Genomic DNA, 18,842 nt, shown 5'->3' with positions numbered 1-18,842 from the left:
TCAAGGCCAGGCTGGACATGGCTCTGGGCAGTCTGGTCTGATAGTTGGCGACCCTGCACATAGCAGGGGGTTGGAGCTGGATGAGCACTGTGGGCCTTTTCAGTAATGAAGCCAGTCAGTCAAATATTTTACTAATATTTTACCTGGAAGTATCCAGGAGGAATGAGGTCCTGACAGAGGGCAAGGCGACCAAATCCCTTTCTTGTAAGCCCACAGCAGCTCCCATTCCTACCCAGCTTCCCTTTGTAGTGGAGGAGATACAGCAGCTCTTCCCAGCCTTGGAAGGGTTTCAAACACGCTGTGCTTGGCACCCTGAGGTTAGCGCGATGTTGAGCAGATAAAAGTCTGTGGCATGAAAAGGCAGATCCCACCCTCTGGTTATTATTATTATTATTAGTATTATTATTTTTTCTCGGTAAGAAAGAAAGCAAAGCCTTATTCTGTTTGCAGTGGCATTGCATTCCATGGGAGCCTTCAAGGAACAAGGTGCTGCCTCACCATGAGGCAGCTGGCTGTTGTGGGCTGGTCCTTGCACCCTTCACTGCCTGAGTGCTGAAGAATATGGCAAGTCTTTCAGCTCTTCCTTTCCACCTCATTTTAAACAGCTAAAATATGTCTTCTTTTTAGGTGTGAGAAAACTACGTTCCACTGTTTTGGACAATTGGAGAACATGGTCTGAAGGAATGAGAGGAAAACTCTGTTTACTAAACACCACACGTCGATTGCCACTGATAGTTTTTCTAAGGAAATTTATGACCTGTGTGAAGTAAATAAACTCCCTTTTTGGTAAAGAATCTGCAAGCCAATCATTCATGCTTGCTTAGAGACGTTACTGTTCGTGGCGCTTTTATGTGGAAGCTTACAGTGAAGGCTGATGTTATGTCTGAAATAGACAGCTGGCATCTCTGACTGAAAAACAGGCATTTCTGACATTTACTCATTGTGAGATTCTGAAGAGATTAAGGCACACTCACTCCGATTCAAGAAAGGAAGAAAAGACAATGGAAGGACAATTATAATTCTCGCTGCTAATATGTTATCTTCATGCAGATACTCGCACTCCTAGCTGCATTTACTGGCAACTGCTGGTGTTTCATACACCTGAAATAAACAGAGAGCTCTCAGTTTGTTCGAGATGTTCAGTGAGTCTGAGAGCTGTCTGGGCTGCGAGTCTGTTTGCTCTATCTTAGAGTAAATTAGAATGGGACAGACGCTTCCCTTCTCCTGGCTGCCCATCCTGTCCTCCCACCTCTCCCTTTCCTCTCAGTTTATGCTCTGGATCCACGTGAGAAATAGCTCTTCTAGGGAATCATGAAAATTGAGGGGAGGGAACTTCTGCAGCATTTCTGTATTGGATTTTTAGAAATATTAATGTGTTTCTCAGGTGTAAGCAATTAAATGCCAGGATGGATGTGGCTCTGGGCAGCCTGGGCTGATGGTAGGTGACCCTGCACACAGCAGGGGGTTGGAGCTGGATGAGCACTGTGGGCCTTTGCAATGCAGTCTGTATTGTGATTCTATGACTCTATGAAATGGCTTTCAGTGGTACCCCTCTTGATCTACAGCGCTGTGAGAGAAGAACTGAGCTGCTGTTATCTATGAAGCCTGCCTAATGCAATATATGCACACCATATATATGCTTAGGCGATCGTATATGAAATTATCAACACAATCTTTAGTAACCGCTGTTCTATGCACAGAAGTGTTCTGAATTTACAAGTGCCTTTCTGAGTGATGATCCCATGTCCTTAACTCACCCCACTGTATTTCAGCACATACGCTACGCAATGTCACTGGGGCTTTGCCCTCACCAGAAAAATGACCTGTTTTTGACAAGAAGCGTCAAAATTAGTTTTCCACCCTCAGATTCACTCAAGTAGCAGTAGAAGTGGTTGCCTTGCTGGTGTGGACAAGGTCGGGTGAGCTTTTTGCTTTCTGTAGCAAATCATGCCTGTCGGGGGCTGGAGGGAGGGCTCGCCTGCAGAAGGCAAACAGGGTTTGCCTCAGAGTCAGAATCCCAGCGTTTGTTGCAGTAGGTCTGAGCTTGGTGCCTCCATCCACACGGGGGGAGCTGCTGTTTTCAATGCTGCCCAAGATATATGGAGAACAGGCAGGCATTTCCACAACAGCTGCCCAAAGCATACCATTGAGGTAAGTGCGGGGCTACAGCTCTGAAGGATTGGCAGTATGAAGGCACAGTGCCACAAAGTGATGATAGTGCAGAGTGTGCGGTGTCAGCATGGACTCAGATTTTCTATGCCAGCCTTTACGTGTAGAATGTTGGATGACCGGCACTTTTTCTTGACATACTTTTCTATTTATTGTCTACATAAACATGGCATGCAAGGGAGCAAGCCAGTCATCTCAACTGGATGTTGTTTTAGGATTATGCAGTGGAATTCAGAGAAACATCAAGTTGGATAGAACAGTTAGTGAAGGAGAGCACCGATGCTGTAAGCAAGACATTGATATCCTCATGACATGAAGCTGATGACATAACACACGATGCTGAAGCTTGCAGACCTGTTGTATGCCATGTCCTCTTCTGTGAAAAACCTAAGAAACTAATTTGGCAAACCAGACCAGTCCAAGTGTCTCTGCTTCTCAGATGCTTGTTATTAACTGACCAACTCCATGTGAGCATCATGAAAAAAGTGGATTGCCAAAGAATCACAGAACAGCCTGGTTTGCAAAGGCCCACAGTGCTCATCCAGCTCCAACCCCCTGCTGTGTGCAGGGTCACCAACCAGCAGCCCAGGCTGCCCAGAGCCACATCCAGCCTGGCCTTGAATGCCTGCAGGGATGGGGCATCCACAGCCTCCTTGGGCAACCTGTGCCAGTGCGTCACCACCCTCTGGGGGAAAAACTTCCTCCTAAGATCCAACCTAAACCTCCTGTCTCAGTTTAAGACCGTTCCCCCTTGTCCTATCACTGCCCACCCTCATAAACAGCTGCCCCCCCTTTGCCTAAGGATTATTGTTTTATCTCTCTGTCTGTCTGTCTATCTATGCAAGATCTTACAAAGACGAAGGGAAGGTTAGCTTCCTCACTCACTCTTACTTGTAATTGCATCTGTAAAACTTTAAAACTATGCACGATCTTTCTTGACCGTGCTGGATGCCATTAGCATTAACATATTGCCACAGGAGAAGAATCTAAAACCGACTGTGAACTTTGTAAGAAATCTCCCAAAAGCCTCCCATCCCTCAAAAACTTTAATCCCCAACTAGGATCCGACTTTCAGAAAGCTCTCTAAAATATATGAGCTGTTCAGTACGCTCACGGAGTTGATAACAGTCAGAGTTCTTTTTTTATAATGAGAAAATCCAGACCTATATTTGAGATGGGAAAAAGTAATTTTTGAAAAGAGTGCTCAGTCACTGTGCTTAGACCTGGGGATCTTTTGAGTTCTTTATGCGTTTGGCATTGTGTCTTTGCAGTGGCACTGAGACGTGTTTCCATCACGCAGAGTGTCTCATGGCTTTCATACAAGATTGCACAAGTCATTCTGTGTCTTTCCTGATCCTGGATGCTTGGTGAGCCTACACATAGGAATGAACTTGGAAAAAGAACCAACACTGAACAATTTAGATACGTGGCTCTGGGCAGCCTGGTCTGCTGCTTGGTGACCCTGCACAAAGCAGGGGGCTGGAACTGGATGAGCACTGTGGGCCTTTGCAACCCAGGCCATTCAACCATCCTATGATTCTGTGATTCATGAATACTTTGTAACATGGGGTTTTGATGTATCATCAAAAACAGGGAAAGAATTGCTCTGGATTCAGGAGTCCTTTACTGGCACTCGTTTGCACTTCCAAGTAAAAATGCTTCAGCTGATCTCAGTGTAATATTAGTTCATAGTGGAATGGGTGACCACACGCGTCCTTTGGCTGATCTGAACACACCACTTACAGCTTAAAGCCCACACCCTAGCTTGCTCATAATTTTACAAGTATATCTAATTCATTAGTCTAAGGGTATTTTAAAATGCTTCTCTCTTTTCCATCATGATTCTGTATTTTCCGCTATCAAAGCTGGCAGAGTGGAAACTGGAGAGAAGTAGGAGAACAGAAGTATATCCTACTTGACATCCCAGCTACATAACGGATCAAAGCTGTCAGACAACACCTTTCAAAGACAAGGAACACTGCCTAGAGAAAAGGTAAGAACATTCTCAAGCTTTCTTCTTCACAGAATCACAGAATCACAGAATTATCAAGGTTGGAAAAGACCTACAAGATCATCTAGTCCAACCATTACTGATATTTCTCAGCTAAATCATATTCCTCAACATAACATCCAAACATTTCTTGAACACTCCCATGGTCGGTGACTCCACCACCTCCCTGGGCAGTACATTCCAATGCCTGACTACCCTTTCCAAGAAGTAATACTTCCTAATGTCCAGCCTGAATCTCCCCTGGCGCTGCTTAAGACCATTCCCTCTAGTTTTAAAACCCTCTAGTTCTTAACCAAAAGAAAGGCAGATGCACTTAATTGTACCCTTCCACTAAAAAGAGGCCTTACCGCTTTGCTGTGTGATACAGATCACGTGTTATTTTACACTGGAAGCTCAGTTATAAACCCTAAAACATAAGGGCCAAGTTCTGCTCTAAGATACACACGCGCAGCCCTGATGGACTCAAAGAGAGCTGTGTTCGTATGTTTAGCGATGGAATTTGGCCCTAAATATTTAAACATTTATTCAGAGCAAAAAAGCTTCTCTGATACATTTCTATCTGATATCTTATGTACACAGATTACCACCGCTGGGCACCCACATTAAAGGATATAATGTTTTGGACAACCATAAGCTCAGCATTCTACCTGCTCTGCGTGGTCAAATAACATTAATTTGTTTCAGGACATTGAGGAAATTAAATCCTTAGCAACCTGTGGCTGATGTTATTTATTCTGCAATCCAGGAGTAATTTGATGCGTATTCCTGGCGCTATTCCCATATCTCAAAAAGTTATTGTTTTGAATGCACCCAATTCTGGGAGTTTTCCTTATATTAATATGCAATCCAAGAAGAACTGACGGCCCCCTCTACTCACTGCTTCTCTGCACAATAAATCTCAAGTGTTCTGGTTAATTCCCACTTATCATTCAAAGCCCTGTGACAGGAGTCTGTAATAAACCAAGCACGTCATTTGGAAATAGTTAACCTGAGGATCCCACTTGCTCCCCGTGCCAAAATGACACCAAATTTATTCTTGTTAAGGATACAAAGGACTCAGAAACATGCAAGTTTTCTGAAAGCAACATAATGTTCCAATTTGTATACCTAATGTAAGCGAACAATACAGAATGACATTTTCCTTAGACAACTGGCAGCTGGAGGAGAGCTGCATTCCACGTTCAGGCACCTGAATGTAGTTGTTTACAATGCAAATGTTTACATTTAATTTAGCTGCTTAAGCTCCCATTATCCTTAACAATAATCTAAGGCTCAATTCACTCTCTTAATTATCCAGCGCCATTAGAGATGTTTTGAGTTTCCTAAGAGATGGCTACGGGTTGACACATGAGTCAGTACAATAGGAGGTCCTTTGCCCTTTGGAAAGGCGGGTGGACACCAGACAGCACAGCCCAGAACACCTCACACTGATAGTTAAAGTCAGCCCTAGTAAATGCAGTCAGTGGCTGGTAGACAGCAAGTCTCGTGAGGAAACAGAGGTGTCTACCTTAGGATGAAATGAACTGGTTTCTCGCTTGCACTAACCACATTGACTGAGTTTCCATTGACTGTAATGGGAGCCTAAATGCAAACCAAGCGTAGATATCTAAGTTTTGGTGATTACACCTGAAACTGACACCTACTCCTGATAACTCAGAATATATACTGTTATTAGGGTAATGGTTGTGCTTTAGGTTCAGCCAGGGCTAAGCTCGTTTGGTTGTGGCTTTGTGTGGTAAGGTGGTTTCAGTTAAAAGGTGGCAGACAGGAATAATAAGCAGGTGTGAGTGCATGGGTGAAGAAGCTCTCCTAATGTTTTGCTTCACTGAGTTCCTTGAGATCCATCTAGAAAGCTGCTCTGTAGCTACTGGAGCATCTGGTGACTGGTGTCAGCTCCTTCCCTTGCTTGAGAGAACTGGAGCTCTGCCTTTACTGCTCCCATTTTTAAGTGGTTCACACACTGCCATGATTTTTGGGTGCACAACCAGTTTCCTAAGAAAGACACTGCAACAAGACTTAATTTCTATTGCTGGAGCCCTCAGACTGCAGCTCTCTGCTCATGGAGGTCACCTTTGAGTACTTCCTTCTGCAGAGGCAGAGTGCAGGTTGTTGCTAAAATGCTGAGGACACTTTAGGAGTAGGTAGGAACAAAACAGCTTGTTAGTAAATCATGGAATGCTGGGCCTTGCACCCAGGTCTTGCACTAGTGCTAACAAGGGAAGGTATGAATGATCCAAGACCAAAGAATTCTTAACTGGTACAAATCACTATTTGGGTTTGCTCTGGTGGTTATCCTGGCTGGGATCAAACTCCAAGCATTACTTCAGATAACATATACAATCATTAGCATAAGTTTCCTTGACTGTGTGTGGAAACTCCTAACCTCATTTGTGGAAGCCCTGGTTTTACTTAATCTATGCTCTCAGTCAGGGCGGTTGGTCAGATAGGCTCAAGGAGTCAGTGGAAGGGACCAGGACCTCCCTTCAAGTGGACTCGGATCACTCAGTACCAAAAGTCTGGTTTTATCCTGCTTCCCATTTCTTTAGTGTAAGCAGTTACACGAGTGTGTAACACGGTGTTGGTGTTAGCACGTGTGCAAAATGACTACTACAGATGGAAGCTCTTGGTCAAAGCTGGATTACACAACACAAACCTCCATCTTCAAGATCATGAAGCTGCCTAATTCTGTTTCTCCAGGTCTTTAATTTCTAGGCAATGGAGTTGCCTCAAATCCATTTTGGCACAGAGCGCATCATTATTTTCATATCGGGCTTGTCTGCTCTCCTGCTTTTATCCATGTGAGCCAGGAGTGAATAAGAGTTGGCAGCTTCATACTCAACCATTACATTGCAGAGTACGCTTTAATCAGTGCCCTAATAAATAGCACGCCCAATTAATTGGGACAATTGCCAGCAAACCAATTCATTTCCCTACACTTCAGTGCTTGTAAATGATGGATAAACAGCATGCTTGCTGCTGTCTGCAAGCACGTTTGTTGTAATTAACAGGTACGATTTGGTGTCTGCTGGCATATGTTTCCTCAGTACTGCTCAGTGAAGTCACAAAAAGTAAATAAAGGACAGATTTCCTTCCCAGTAATCCCTTAAATCGATATAGTGCCTTTCTACTAAGCAAAAAGAAAAATAAAGAACTGAAGGAACTTCTTATGTATCATATTACTGAATGGTTTTGACAATAAAGTTGCTAAATCTATTAGCCCGTTTTGGTTTTAACTTGCATATCAAATACAACTTTGCCATACCACCGAATAAGTTAAAATAAAGGAAAGGCTTTTTGTTGCAGCTCTTTAACTTCATCTCTTCTACCAGGGGTTGCACGACAGTTTGCTTTAAAGTGGCCTTTCCTTGTGGCAGGTCTACAAAGGAACAACATATCTGGAATAGGTATATGCTATGATTTACTGTATGCACGTGACAGTGTCTCTCATTTGGACACTCTTTGCCAGGGAATTACATAAAATTGAACACAGCAAACATTTCTAATCCCTGCATTCCTCACAGATTGCTTTTATGGAGACTGAAGAATTACTGAAAGTAAATGAATTGGAAAAGGGAAACGGTACGGGGGAAATCTCAAGAAAGGATCTTAAAAACCAGCGTGGCTGCGGATCAACTGGGGATAGAAACATTTGTGTAATTAAAGAGAATATCATTTGTGGGTTATCGGAAAAGAATTGCCTGTGCTGGCGTTCCCTTGGACTCGTTGGCAGGAGGAAAAGAACCACCCTGGACCGCTGCATACGGTTCCTTATTAGTTGTGGCTTCTGCAGAGGCTCCATCTCTTCTTTGGAGCATGGAGGATTTCTTTCATTACATAATCTGGATACGTTCTTGTTTTAAACAGATTAATTTCTTTTTATTTTCTCGTGTGCGCGAATTCTCTTTGCACCGATGCTTCTACGCTGAAGTTATTATGCCAAAGGAATGCAAGCGTCTAAAGTAACAATGGTTCATTTTCCTTTAATGACTTTGTCGACAGGATGGAGACATTTTTGTGGTGTGATGAATTCACTCGGTCTCCCGTCGTGTTTTCTCCACATGCTTTGGAAACTCTCTTTCCCCAAGAGCTGCGGCCATCCACTCCAGTGAGCGCTTCGTTACTTTATATTCATTGTATTTAAATAGCACCCCAGCGGTACTGACCTCCTGGGATGATGGATGTAAATTATATGCTATGTAGGGGAAAATAAAATCTTTCTCGGACTTCTTATGTTATGCAGAGAAATAAAAGTGAAAACAAATGACGGAGAAAATCAGGCCTATCCAAAGCAGAACTTTGTAAGCGTTATGGTTTGAGCAGAGTCCAGTCTGTAAAAGTGCTGAGACAGTGTACAGCGACCTTAGGATCTGAAGGGTGACCAGAAAAGGAATACGATTTTGTTTGTGCCCTTTTTTGGTTCTGTGTGATATATAACAAAAGCTCGATCAGGTTTTTCTCTCATCTGTGAAGCTTTATAAGAATTCAAACTTGCTTAAGGAGCAGCCCTGGCACTTTTACCAACTACACAAGCACACAATACTGTAAGGGACGTTGTGTTTTTCAGTCCACTTTGCCTCTGTCTTCTGCTGTTTCTTTGGTTAGGTTGTGGTTGGACTCGATGATGTTTAAGGTCTTTCCCAACCTGAGCAATTCTATGATTCCACGATTCTGCTCACTGTATTTTGTATTGATATGAGATTTCACAACCAGTAAATTCTCGCCTTGCTCAGCTGCTCTGCCAGAAGTTATCACCCATGCACTCAGCAACAGAGGGAATGTTCTTTCATCAGCCCAGCCCATCATTAGCATTAGCTCAAACCACTTCTGAACCAGTAACCTCTCACTGTGGGCAAAAGCGTTTTGCAACAAAAATAAAATTCATCAGTAAAAAAGTTCTTTCAGTACTTTTTCAGGCACCTCACTGAGTCACATTGGCTCTATTCATGCTCCTGGAAATTATGTAGTTCACATTGGACACATTAAACCATATTATCATAGTAATTCCCTTATTAAAATTACCCTGCAGAATTGGCACAGTAACTTCTCTATCTCGTGTATTTTCACATTAGTCTGTCTCACCAGTTCTGATATACATAAAGATATGCACAGCTCATGGCACAGAAGGACCATCAACATGCTGCACTGCCTGTAATACATGGCTTTAGCAAATCACAGAATTTGGCTAAAAACTGGAGCTGTCTCATGAAAGACTGCGGTATCTCCCACAACTTGACAGGATACTTTGATTTTCCCTTTGGCCAGGAAAATGCTTATCAGTAATCCTCCTTTAGTTGGGGTTGTCCAGATGCTTTTTAAAACGCATAGTAGGAAAGAAAAGTTCAGGTCACCCTCGCTGCAATAAGAATTAGAATTTGCTATAAATGCAAGACTCAGCTATCTTAGTTGCTCCATGTTTTGCTTGCTGCTGTCAGTGCTCAGGCCGATAGCAGCATTACTGTCATAGACATAAGCAACAGAGGGGAAAGCAGTGAGCAGCAGAATTGCCTCATCCTGCTAACGCTGGTGTGGGAGGTGGGAGTGGAGGAGGAGGAAACTGAGGGACCGTCAGGTGTCTGTATGAAGCAGCGGGGAGGAATGGGAGTGAAGGGCAGTAAAGTTAAAAGGGAAAAACTAAAGGCAAAGGAGAATGCGGGAGAATGAAACAAAGGTGAAAAGGCAGAAAATAGGTTGAATTCCAAATAAGTTGGGATCCAGATGGTTCCTAGAGCATTAAGATCATTGCAGTGGTTGTCAAAGTTTCCTCCTTCTCTTATTCCTCAAAAAAAAAAAAAAAAAGGAGCTTAAACACTACAGTGCATGTAAAATTGTGCAGTCTCTACACTGTGGATTTCTTAGAATGAATCTTCTCAGAAAGCACACAGCTGTTGAGCAGCGTGCAGCAGGAAGGTGGGTTAAACATGGCCAAGTGTTCCTTTAGCTGCTAGCACCCTGCAAGCCCTAAAGAAAAGCAAGTTTTCTACACATCATGAAGACAGAAAGCACTAACAGCCACTCAGCACACCTCTGTTGGTCACCATTAATCATTCCAGTTAGTGCAATGACACAAGTGAGCCTGTCTACCTACAAACCTGGCCACTGAAATGAGTGGATTGGATGCACCAAACCCCAGAGCTATGAGGTACTGAGAGAGGTTGGTATCCTGGGCTCCATCAGCAGAGGGGTGGCCAGCAGGGACAGGGAGGGAATTGTCCCTGTCTGCTCTGCCCTTGTGAGGCCCCATCTGCAGAACTGTGTCCAGGTCGGGAGCCCTGATACAAGGACAGGGAGCTGTTGGAGAGGAGGACACAAAGATGCTCATAGGGCTGCAGCACCTCCACGTCAAAGACAGGCTGAGGGAGCTGGGCTTGTTCAGCATGGAGAAGGCTGCGGGGTGACCTAAGTGCAGCCTGCCAGCATTTAAAAAGGGATTATAAAGAGGAGGGGTAGATAGTGATAGGACAAGGGGGAATGGTGCTGGCACAGCTGCCCACAGAGGCTGTGGATGCCCCGTCCATCCCTGGAGGTGTTGAAGGCCGGGTTGGATGGGAGCAGCCGCTGGGGGTGCGGGCAGGAAGCGGCGGCGGAGGGAAGCGAAGCGGCGGAGGGAAGCGGCGCAGCGCCGGCCCCGCCTCGGCTCCTCCCCTCGCCCTGGGAGGCCGCGGCCGCCGCGCAGCAGCCGGAGCCGGCGGAGCCGAGCGGCGGAACCGGCCCCTCCCCCGCGGGCGGCGCCATTTTCCACCCGCCCCCCCTCACCCCCATCGCTGCCTGAGCGTCTCCAAGGGGGGAGGCCGCGGCCCGGTGTCCCCCCTCGTTTCTCGCCTCGGTTCAGGCGGCGCGTAGAGTGGAAGGGCCGAGGTTCAGTTCCTGCCTTTCGCTTTCCTGTTTCGGACAGCCGCACACGTGGGGGGGGACCGGGCACCACCAAGCTCCTACCTTCCTTCCTTCCTCCCCGCACACCTCCATCCAACATCCATCCATCCATCCATCCATCCCCGGGGTGAGCCTCAATGCGAGTCGCCGGCACTAGCGCAGCCCGGCCCGCTGTACAGAGCAGGGTCGCTCCCGGGTTGGGGGGGGTAGGGGCTGGAGGGACAGCGCGGACCGGGCTGGGGGCGGGCGGGGGCTGCCTGCCTGCGGGAGCTGCCTGCGGGAGCTCACTGCTAAGCCGGCACAAAGCACAGTGTGCCGTGCCTTAAGCGGTGCCAGCCGGAGGGAGGACGGAGCGCTGCCCTGTCCCTCCATCGTGAGCCCCCCGCGATGCCCGGCCATGAGCGGTGGAGCTCCCGCATGAGCTTTGCTTGTGGCCTGCGCCTGTGCCCTGCTGCTTTTGTTGTTGTTGTGTTTGGGTGAGGGTTCTTGGTGGGGTTTGGAGTTATGTAACCGAGGTCAGCCCTTGGCCTGCGCTGTGCTGGGAGGTGCTGTTAGCTCCTGTCTCCCTGATGCTGTGTGGCTCTGCGGGGGGTGGGCTGTAATGCTGTGTGCACAAACAAGAAGTGATGGGTTTTGGGTTTTTATTGCTATAAATAGAGCGTATCCCTGCAGACTGTTAAATACTGAATCTTAGCGATAGCTGCTGTCTGGGACAGTGTTTAATATTCTCTGTGTAGGCTTTAAGTGGTTTTATTCAAGGCCAGGCTGGATGTGGCTCTGGGCAGCCTGGGCTGCTGGTTGGTGACCCTGCACACAGCAGGGGGTTGGAGCTGGATGAGCACTGTGGGCCTTTCTATGGCCATTCTATGATCCTGTGGTTATTTACTAGCTATATATCCATATGTGCTATGTACAGATCAACTGCCGTGAGTTCCTAGAAGTTATACAAATGAATTCATTGCAGTCTATGAATGTAAAGCAATATCTATGCAAAACGTCTATTACTGGGTGCATGAAGGCGGGGGGGGGGTAAGAACCTAGTGTTATGGGCTGCCAGATGTGCTGTGCTGTATTAGTGGCCTGTTGTGAGACAGCAGATTTCCAGAGACTGAACCTGTTTCAGTGGCTGTGGTTGTGTTAGTGATGTGCTTTAGCTTTCTTTTGAAGTCTTTGACCTCACTCCCACTCCATTCTCTTCCTTGGTACAGGCCCCTCTTTCCTTTTGACATAAGGCACTGCACCCAGTGCTGTGCTAACTAACTTGGCAGGGTGCAGTGAATCCTCTTTCACCCCTCTTAGATATATTTCTTCATTGTTGACCAGCTCCACGTGGCCTGGAAGGTGATCTCCTTCTTCCTATTAACTATGATGAATTTTGCACTGGCTTGTACTTGCACATTACTAACATACAAATCAGATTTTAGTTTATTTTGGTGCGTATTTGTACTTCGTATTGTCGCAGTATAGATTGAAAGCTGATGCTGTAAGCAGCGTTTGCAAGTGGAACGGTGTTCATGGCTTGCTGAAAGTCCTACATCTGAGTCTTGTGGATATGCCAAGCTTCCCTGAGGCAAAGAAATCTGTAGCTGTGATGATTCTGGAGAGCACCTTGACATCTAACTGGGATATGTACAATGTCAGAAGGAACAACTCCAAGGCCATGCCTCTGAGAAGGAAATGGGGAATCCCTTTATGCTTTACAGGCTCTTTACTCACATGTTTTGTGTATATTTGTTTGCCTGAGGTTTATCAGAGTTCAGTAGCCCTTAGGAGTGTTGTAACCAAGTGAGTGTTACAACCAACCTGTCAGGGACTTAATTTTGGATAGCAGGGAATGGAGCTGTTTAGAAAAGTGATTAGTTAGTTTGTTACTTGTCACGATAACTAAGCTATTATTTAGCGAGCTGCTTACATTACCGTAGTCTGAAGTGATACTGAAGGTTGTGTTGCTGTTGCCCTTGTGCTGTGGTGTCCTTGAGCAATGAGCTCAGGTAGGCTGTGTATTTCTGGGTCACTATTATAAGAGTTTTTTAAGGCGTGAGGCCAAAGCAAGTGATTAACCTATAGAAACTAATTGAGTTGATGCTATTGTTGCAATTGTGAAATATCCAAGTGTGTAGATGTGCAAAGTATGTGAAGAAAAGGAAACTAGTTAGGCCTGTGTTCTCATGGAACTGGGCAGCAATGACTCAATTAGAGCTTACCAGGAGCTGGTCTGAAAACTGCATGTCAAAGGTACTGGAAATGGTATTGATTAGATCTGTCATTCATAGTGCTGCACATAATCATTATTAATTTGAAGTAATTCTGTTAAGTATTCATCTGCAAACTAAAGCAATGTGGATTTCTATTTATAAATAACCCTTGGCTTTTCACTACTGCTGTGTTTTACGTATGTTAGAAGAGTTATGTTTGATTACAGTCAGTTTCACAGAATCAGATGTAAAGTTTTTAGTTCCCCCAGCTGCTGTTCTGTCATGTAACTGTAATGGTAAAGAGAGGCCAATGTCTTGTATGGAAGGGGTGAGCAGGTCAGGGTTGGAACTGTACTAGGAATGTTAACAGTTGTTTATGGGTTGTTTATAAATGTTCATAGTTGTATTTCAACCAGTATTTCAAACAAAAGACAGCTCAGGGTGATGTGAAAGGAGGAGGATCAATATGGTGGGTTAGGAAGGTGGCGCCATCTTGAAAGCAGTGGAGCAGATGGAGGTAGATGAAAGAAAGTTCTATCAAGAGAAATTATACAGAGGAAAGCATAACTAAAAGCTGTTGGTAAGAAGATGATAAAGTTGGTTTTGCTTTGTAGAGAATCCAACAGCGTTAGCAAAACCTTAGAATTAAGGTACTCTAGATGGAACTGAGGGTAGATGTGAGCCTTGATGTTGATGGAGTTTCCTGTTGGCAGGTGAGTAGCAAAGCTTGCTGGTAGAATTAGCTTGGGCTGCATGTTGTGTTCAGAGGGAGGTGAGCGTATCTGCTGGGATAGCTTTCCATGTTTTGTTGGTAAAGAAAAGGTAAAGGGGAGAGACAGCTCTGATTAGACTTCAGTTAGAAACTCTGAAGGATCTGTAAGCATCTCCAGATGTGGAGACATAACCGTGATGTAATATTATGCTGTGTATTTCTCAGTCGCAAATAAAATAGTTACATCTGTGTATTAATATTCTTTCAGTAGTCCAGACCGTTCTGTGGTCTGTTTCTGAAGAGGCTTAAATAACTGTCATGTCTAACTCGTGGACGGACAAATAATAGCTTAAAATATGAGAACATTCTGAGCCATTTCATGTAAAGTACAGACATCGTTATGCATAACTGGATCAGGAGGTTGTGCTTTAATCTGTAGCTGGTTAGAGACTTTTCTTTCCACGCTAAATCAGTGAGAGAGTTGTGCTCATTCATGTCTTTCCTTTGAGGCCTTCTGTGTACAAAGATATTGTCTTGCATTTTTCTGGGCACTGAATGATGGGCTCTGCACTGACAGCTATGAGATGGATCATAGAATCATAGGATGGTTTGGGTTGGAAGGGACCTTTGAAATCACGCAGTCCCAACCCTCTGATGTAGGCAGGGACATCTCCCATAGCCCAGGTTGCTCACAGCCCCACACAGCCTGTCCTGGAGTGCTTCCAGGGAGGGGCATCCACAGCCTCACTGGACAACCTCATCATCCTCTCAGTAAAGAATTTCATCCCAGTTTCTATTCTAAATATTTCTGTTCTTCACTTTCATGTAAAACTATCATAAGCATCTGGTGTGTTGGGTAATAAAAGGAAGCAGCAGGAAGCCAGCCTTGCACATGTTCAGTGGGGTTTACAGGTGCTTTTTTTCTTTATAAGGGAGTGCACCAACTAAAATCTGATTTACTGTAGTTAATTCAGATCATACACCTCCAGTCCTAGAAGACTATATCTTATACTCTTATATGCTGGTGAACCTGTGCCTGCAGTAAGATAATCCATGGTAACAAAATAGTTAATTAGTTGCCCAAGGAGGCTGTGGATGCCCCATCCCTGCAGGCATTCAAGGCCAGGCTGGATGTGGCTCTGGGCAGCCTGGGCTGCTGGTTGGTGACCCTGCACACAGCAGGGGGTTGGAGCTGGATGAGCACTGTGGGCCTTTGTGACACAGGACATTGATTGTATGATTTACCTAATTACTCTGAAGTAAGGGATGTGAATACAAAGCCATTACTTTTGAATTTGTGTTAACTAGTAGTCATCTTGGCATTTAGCTTTTTTGTATAGAACAAATACTGTTTCCTATTGTGACTATTCTATCTAAAAGATATGGACGTCACAGTAGATGTTTTAAAATATTTATATTAAGAAGTATGTTCATCTTATTGTCACTATTGCAAGATTCTCCTTATGGGAAAAGAATCTGTGAAAGCTGGGTGTATTTGGATAGGACCTTCTAATTGCTGCTCATCAGAAGCTATCTTCTTTTTGCTCGAGTTCATGATTAAAATATGGCATGTTGAAGTAATCTGTGACCTAATCTGAACATCTGAATTCGTTTTATAGAATATGGCAAACAGCTGCATTTCGGTTTGGAGCTAAAACAAATACAGTATATTGACCCACTGAAGATTACAGTGGGCTTTTCAGTTCCATGTTAGCTGTACTTATTGAAGAAAATTGATTTGAGAACGCTTCTGCTTTTGAATTATTATTATTATTTTTTTTTTTTTAACGTCCGGAAGAAAGGAAATAGAACATGCGGATGATGGGACTTTGATGTGTAAAGAAGTTAATTATCTAAACCATCAAACAAAACGTGGGCTGTGGAAGTAATTATTGTGAAGGGTCTGACAAAGCCTGACAAGCTGTTGGTTTTTTATGTCAAGAAAATGCTGTACACCTGCTTGATTTGAAAGTTAAATCGTCTGGTTGCAGCGGGAAGAGCAGAGTTGTTGGTGAAGCAGTAGCTGATAAGCTTTCAGCTCCCTAACCGATACTTGCACAGATGTACAGCCATGAGGTTTTTGAATGAGGCTGTTCTCCTCCATTTGGAGGACAGGAACCTTGGAAGGTATTTAATCTAAAATAGGACAGTTGCAAATCACAGCTGTTCTACTGACTCAGTAACAGCAGAACTGCCCCATGTTGTAGGGGTGGTAAGAATGCCTCCTAAACGACCAGACTATTACCCCATGGTAAAGCAAAACGTCTATCATAGATGCTCAAAGAAAACAGCCACATAAAAACAAAATGTAAAATAAAGATAAATTTATGCTTCCGCTATATGGATATCACTGCAGCTTCCTCCTTAGTCCCTTCTGTATGAGTATACAGCTTTCCTAGAAACCCTGTCAGCTTCCTTCCCGCGATAGATGCGCTTAAAAGGTTTTATTTCTTTATGTCACTAATTTGATTGTTTAGTTTCTGTGACTCTTTGGTAACTGCTGATTATGGCTGGATCCTGCCAACACTTAAGCCCGATGTGTAAGTACTTGTGATTAAAATCAGACTTCAGTGGGAGTAAACGTATGATTAAAGTTACACATGTGCATAAATGCTTACAGGATGGGGGACCTAAATTAGAATCTGCTTGAAGATAGAAGTCTGTTCAAATCTGCTTGAAAGCAGTCATAAAAAACGTAAGCCTATCTCTGACTGCTTGATATTGTCCCTCCATAAGCTGTTGTATCATTAGTGTTTCAAAATGCTAATTCTGTTGTTACTTTCTGAAAGCATTTTATGCATATTCAGCCTTACAAGCATTCTTCGCTCAGAGCCTCCTGTTTGTGATGGATTTCAATGTTCTACAGTGCAGTGGTATTTAATATGGTCACTTGCTTTCAGGTTATGTTTTCAGAAAGTAAATTTATCTTTTTCCACTTTAAATTTTAAAGTTAAGATCTCTTTAGAAGTCTCACAGCAAAGCAAGATAGCATCTGCTTTTCATCATCAATACTATTGCTACTACTAATAGTGCAAGGACTGAGCAGGACGAGTGAGCTGATGTCAGTAGGCAGCAGGATGGATGGAAGGGGGAAGATGTCCTGGACATGTGCTCTGTTTACCTGAGGACTTGCATGATGGGTGCAGTTCTGTGTTTAACAATAATATCAAAGGGGGAAAATGAAGCTCCCTATTCTATGTTTATAGAATTTTCCATAAATAAACTTTGATTTCTCAGACTTTGAGTAATTAAAGATATATATATATATATATGAAATCCAATTACTTACAGGCATTTGACTTGCAATTTATTAAAAAAGAAAGTGTACATCTGCTAGATTTACTTTGTAGAATAAGAGTAGAACTGGGTTTGATTTGGAGGGTTTTTTTAATAAGGAACTTGTACAGCAAAGCTATAAAGCATTTGGTGTAAAGGCAGTGCCTTCAGTCATCTAGGCTTTATCATGATGTGCATTTCTCTTTGAAACTGGAGTAGGGCTACAATACAGGACAGAGGTGGAATGGCTGAGGGAAGTGAGGCTCAGTTTGAAGGAGAGACCACCCAACTCTACAGCTCCCCTCGTGCAACCCTCTTTCATCACAAGTGGTAGGGTGTGAGGAAATCATAGAATCACAGAACGGCCTGTGTCACAAAGGCCCACAGTGCTCATCCAGCTCCAACCCCCTGCTGTGTGCAGGGTCACCAACCAGCAGCCCAGGCTGCCCAGAGCCACATCCAGCCTGGCCTTGAATGCCTGCAGGGATGGGGCATCCACAGCCTCCTTGGGCATGTTCTACATGTATGATGTAGATATTACCATTCTTTCATATGGTCTCCTATGAAATGAATTGTATTTGTAATTGCTGTTATTTCTTTGTTTACTCAGATGAGCAGCACCGTGGCCAGCCCGATGTCAGCGGCTGCTTCTTCAAGCAGTGGAAGAGGGATGGGAAAATCCACAAGTTTTACACCTGAGCTGCAAAGTATGATGTAAGTAACCATCCATACCACTGGTAGTATCTGCTGTTTGGGTATTTCTTCTAGCTAGCTGCCTAGAATGTGTGTTTAAAGTGATGGGGATGAGGGGAAAGAAGAGCAAGTGTTAGTTCTGGAACTGAGTGACTGTTTTGTATTATTTTTGAATGCATTTTACTTTTGATTTGGAGGACGTTCAAAGATAAATTAAAATCACATCCTCTATTGAATGGAGAGAAAAATTCTGAGTAAATTAGTGCATTATTAGTGTTACTTTAAGATGTCACTAGAGACCTCTCTTGCTCGGACCTTCATGAAGAAAGCTGGTTCCTATTATCATATATGCTTATTTAAATAGATGTTTTGTAGTAACATCCTTCAGTACTAATATAGAAAATTAGGCTGACATCAATGTATTTTGCATGAAATTAATATGTGAAGCAACTGTAAATAACTGGGTTTTGGCTGATACAAAGTAAAGTTGTGAGAAACATTACAAACATAAGTTATTATTTGTTGTATGTTGAGTGGACTCTTGGGAATCTATGTAATCAGACTTCCAAGCTATGATATTGTGTAATCTTATAGTTCACTTCTAAAGCTGTGATGGTGGATGATCACTGGACAGGTGGGCTGTGTCAATCTCAGAGGTACTTCCATAATCAGAAGGATTCATTCTGTGGAAGCCTTTATCCTTGCTGGTAACCCGTTATGCTGGGCTGCCTGCAAAACTTCATTTGGTGAAGAGCAACATATTCATCAGGAATGTGACCTCCCTTTTTTTCCCCTTTTCATGTATGTCCAACACTTTGTGCTGTTGGGATGGGGGCTTGGAAAATTAATGAGTTTGTCCCACGTGGATTTGTACTCTTGATTTACCCAGGCACTTGAAAGAGTTATTCAGCTTAGA

The 18,842-nt window shown here is 43.9% G+C and overlaps 2 protein-coding genes across 6 annotated transcripts in view; one reads left to right on the top strand and one right to left on the bottom strand.

Moving 5' to 3' along the window:
• RUNX2 (RUNX family transcription factor 2) overlaps nucleotides 1-18,842 on the bottom strand; it is a 195,363-nt gene that overhangs the window by 149,258 nt on the left and 27,263 nt on the right. The gene's annotated exons all lie outside the window — the stretch shown is intronic.
• Nucleotides 10,813-18,842, top strand: part of SUPT3H (SPT3 homolog, SAGA and STAGA complex component) — a 242,448-nt gene continuing 234,418 nt past the window's right edge. The window contains exons 1-2 of one of the 2 annotated variants that reach the window (XM_015859910.2): nucleotides 10,813-11,177; nucleotides 17,844-17,947. In XM_015859910.2, the coding sequence (XP_015715396.1) occupies nucleotides 17,844-17,947 (104 nt within the window). In that variant the 5' untranslated portion in view covers nucleotides 10,813-11,177. The remainder of the gene's footprint in view (nucleotides 11,178-17,843; nucleotides 17,948-18,842) is intronic. The other variant, XM_015859909.3, reaches the window with a different exon arrangement.

The sequence above is a fragment of the Coturnix japonica genome, chromosome 3 (assembly GCF_054131305.1).
Source record: "Coturnix japonica strain WE chromosome 3, WE-NBRP24, whole genome shotgun sequence".
Lineage (NCBI taxonomy): Eukaryota > Metazoa > Chordata > Aves > Galliformes > Phasianidae > Coturnix > Coturnix japonica.
The sequence above is the reverse complement of the archived record's forward strand: the minus strand, read 5'-3'. Positions and strand labels throughout refer to the sequence as shown.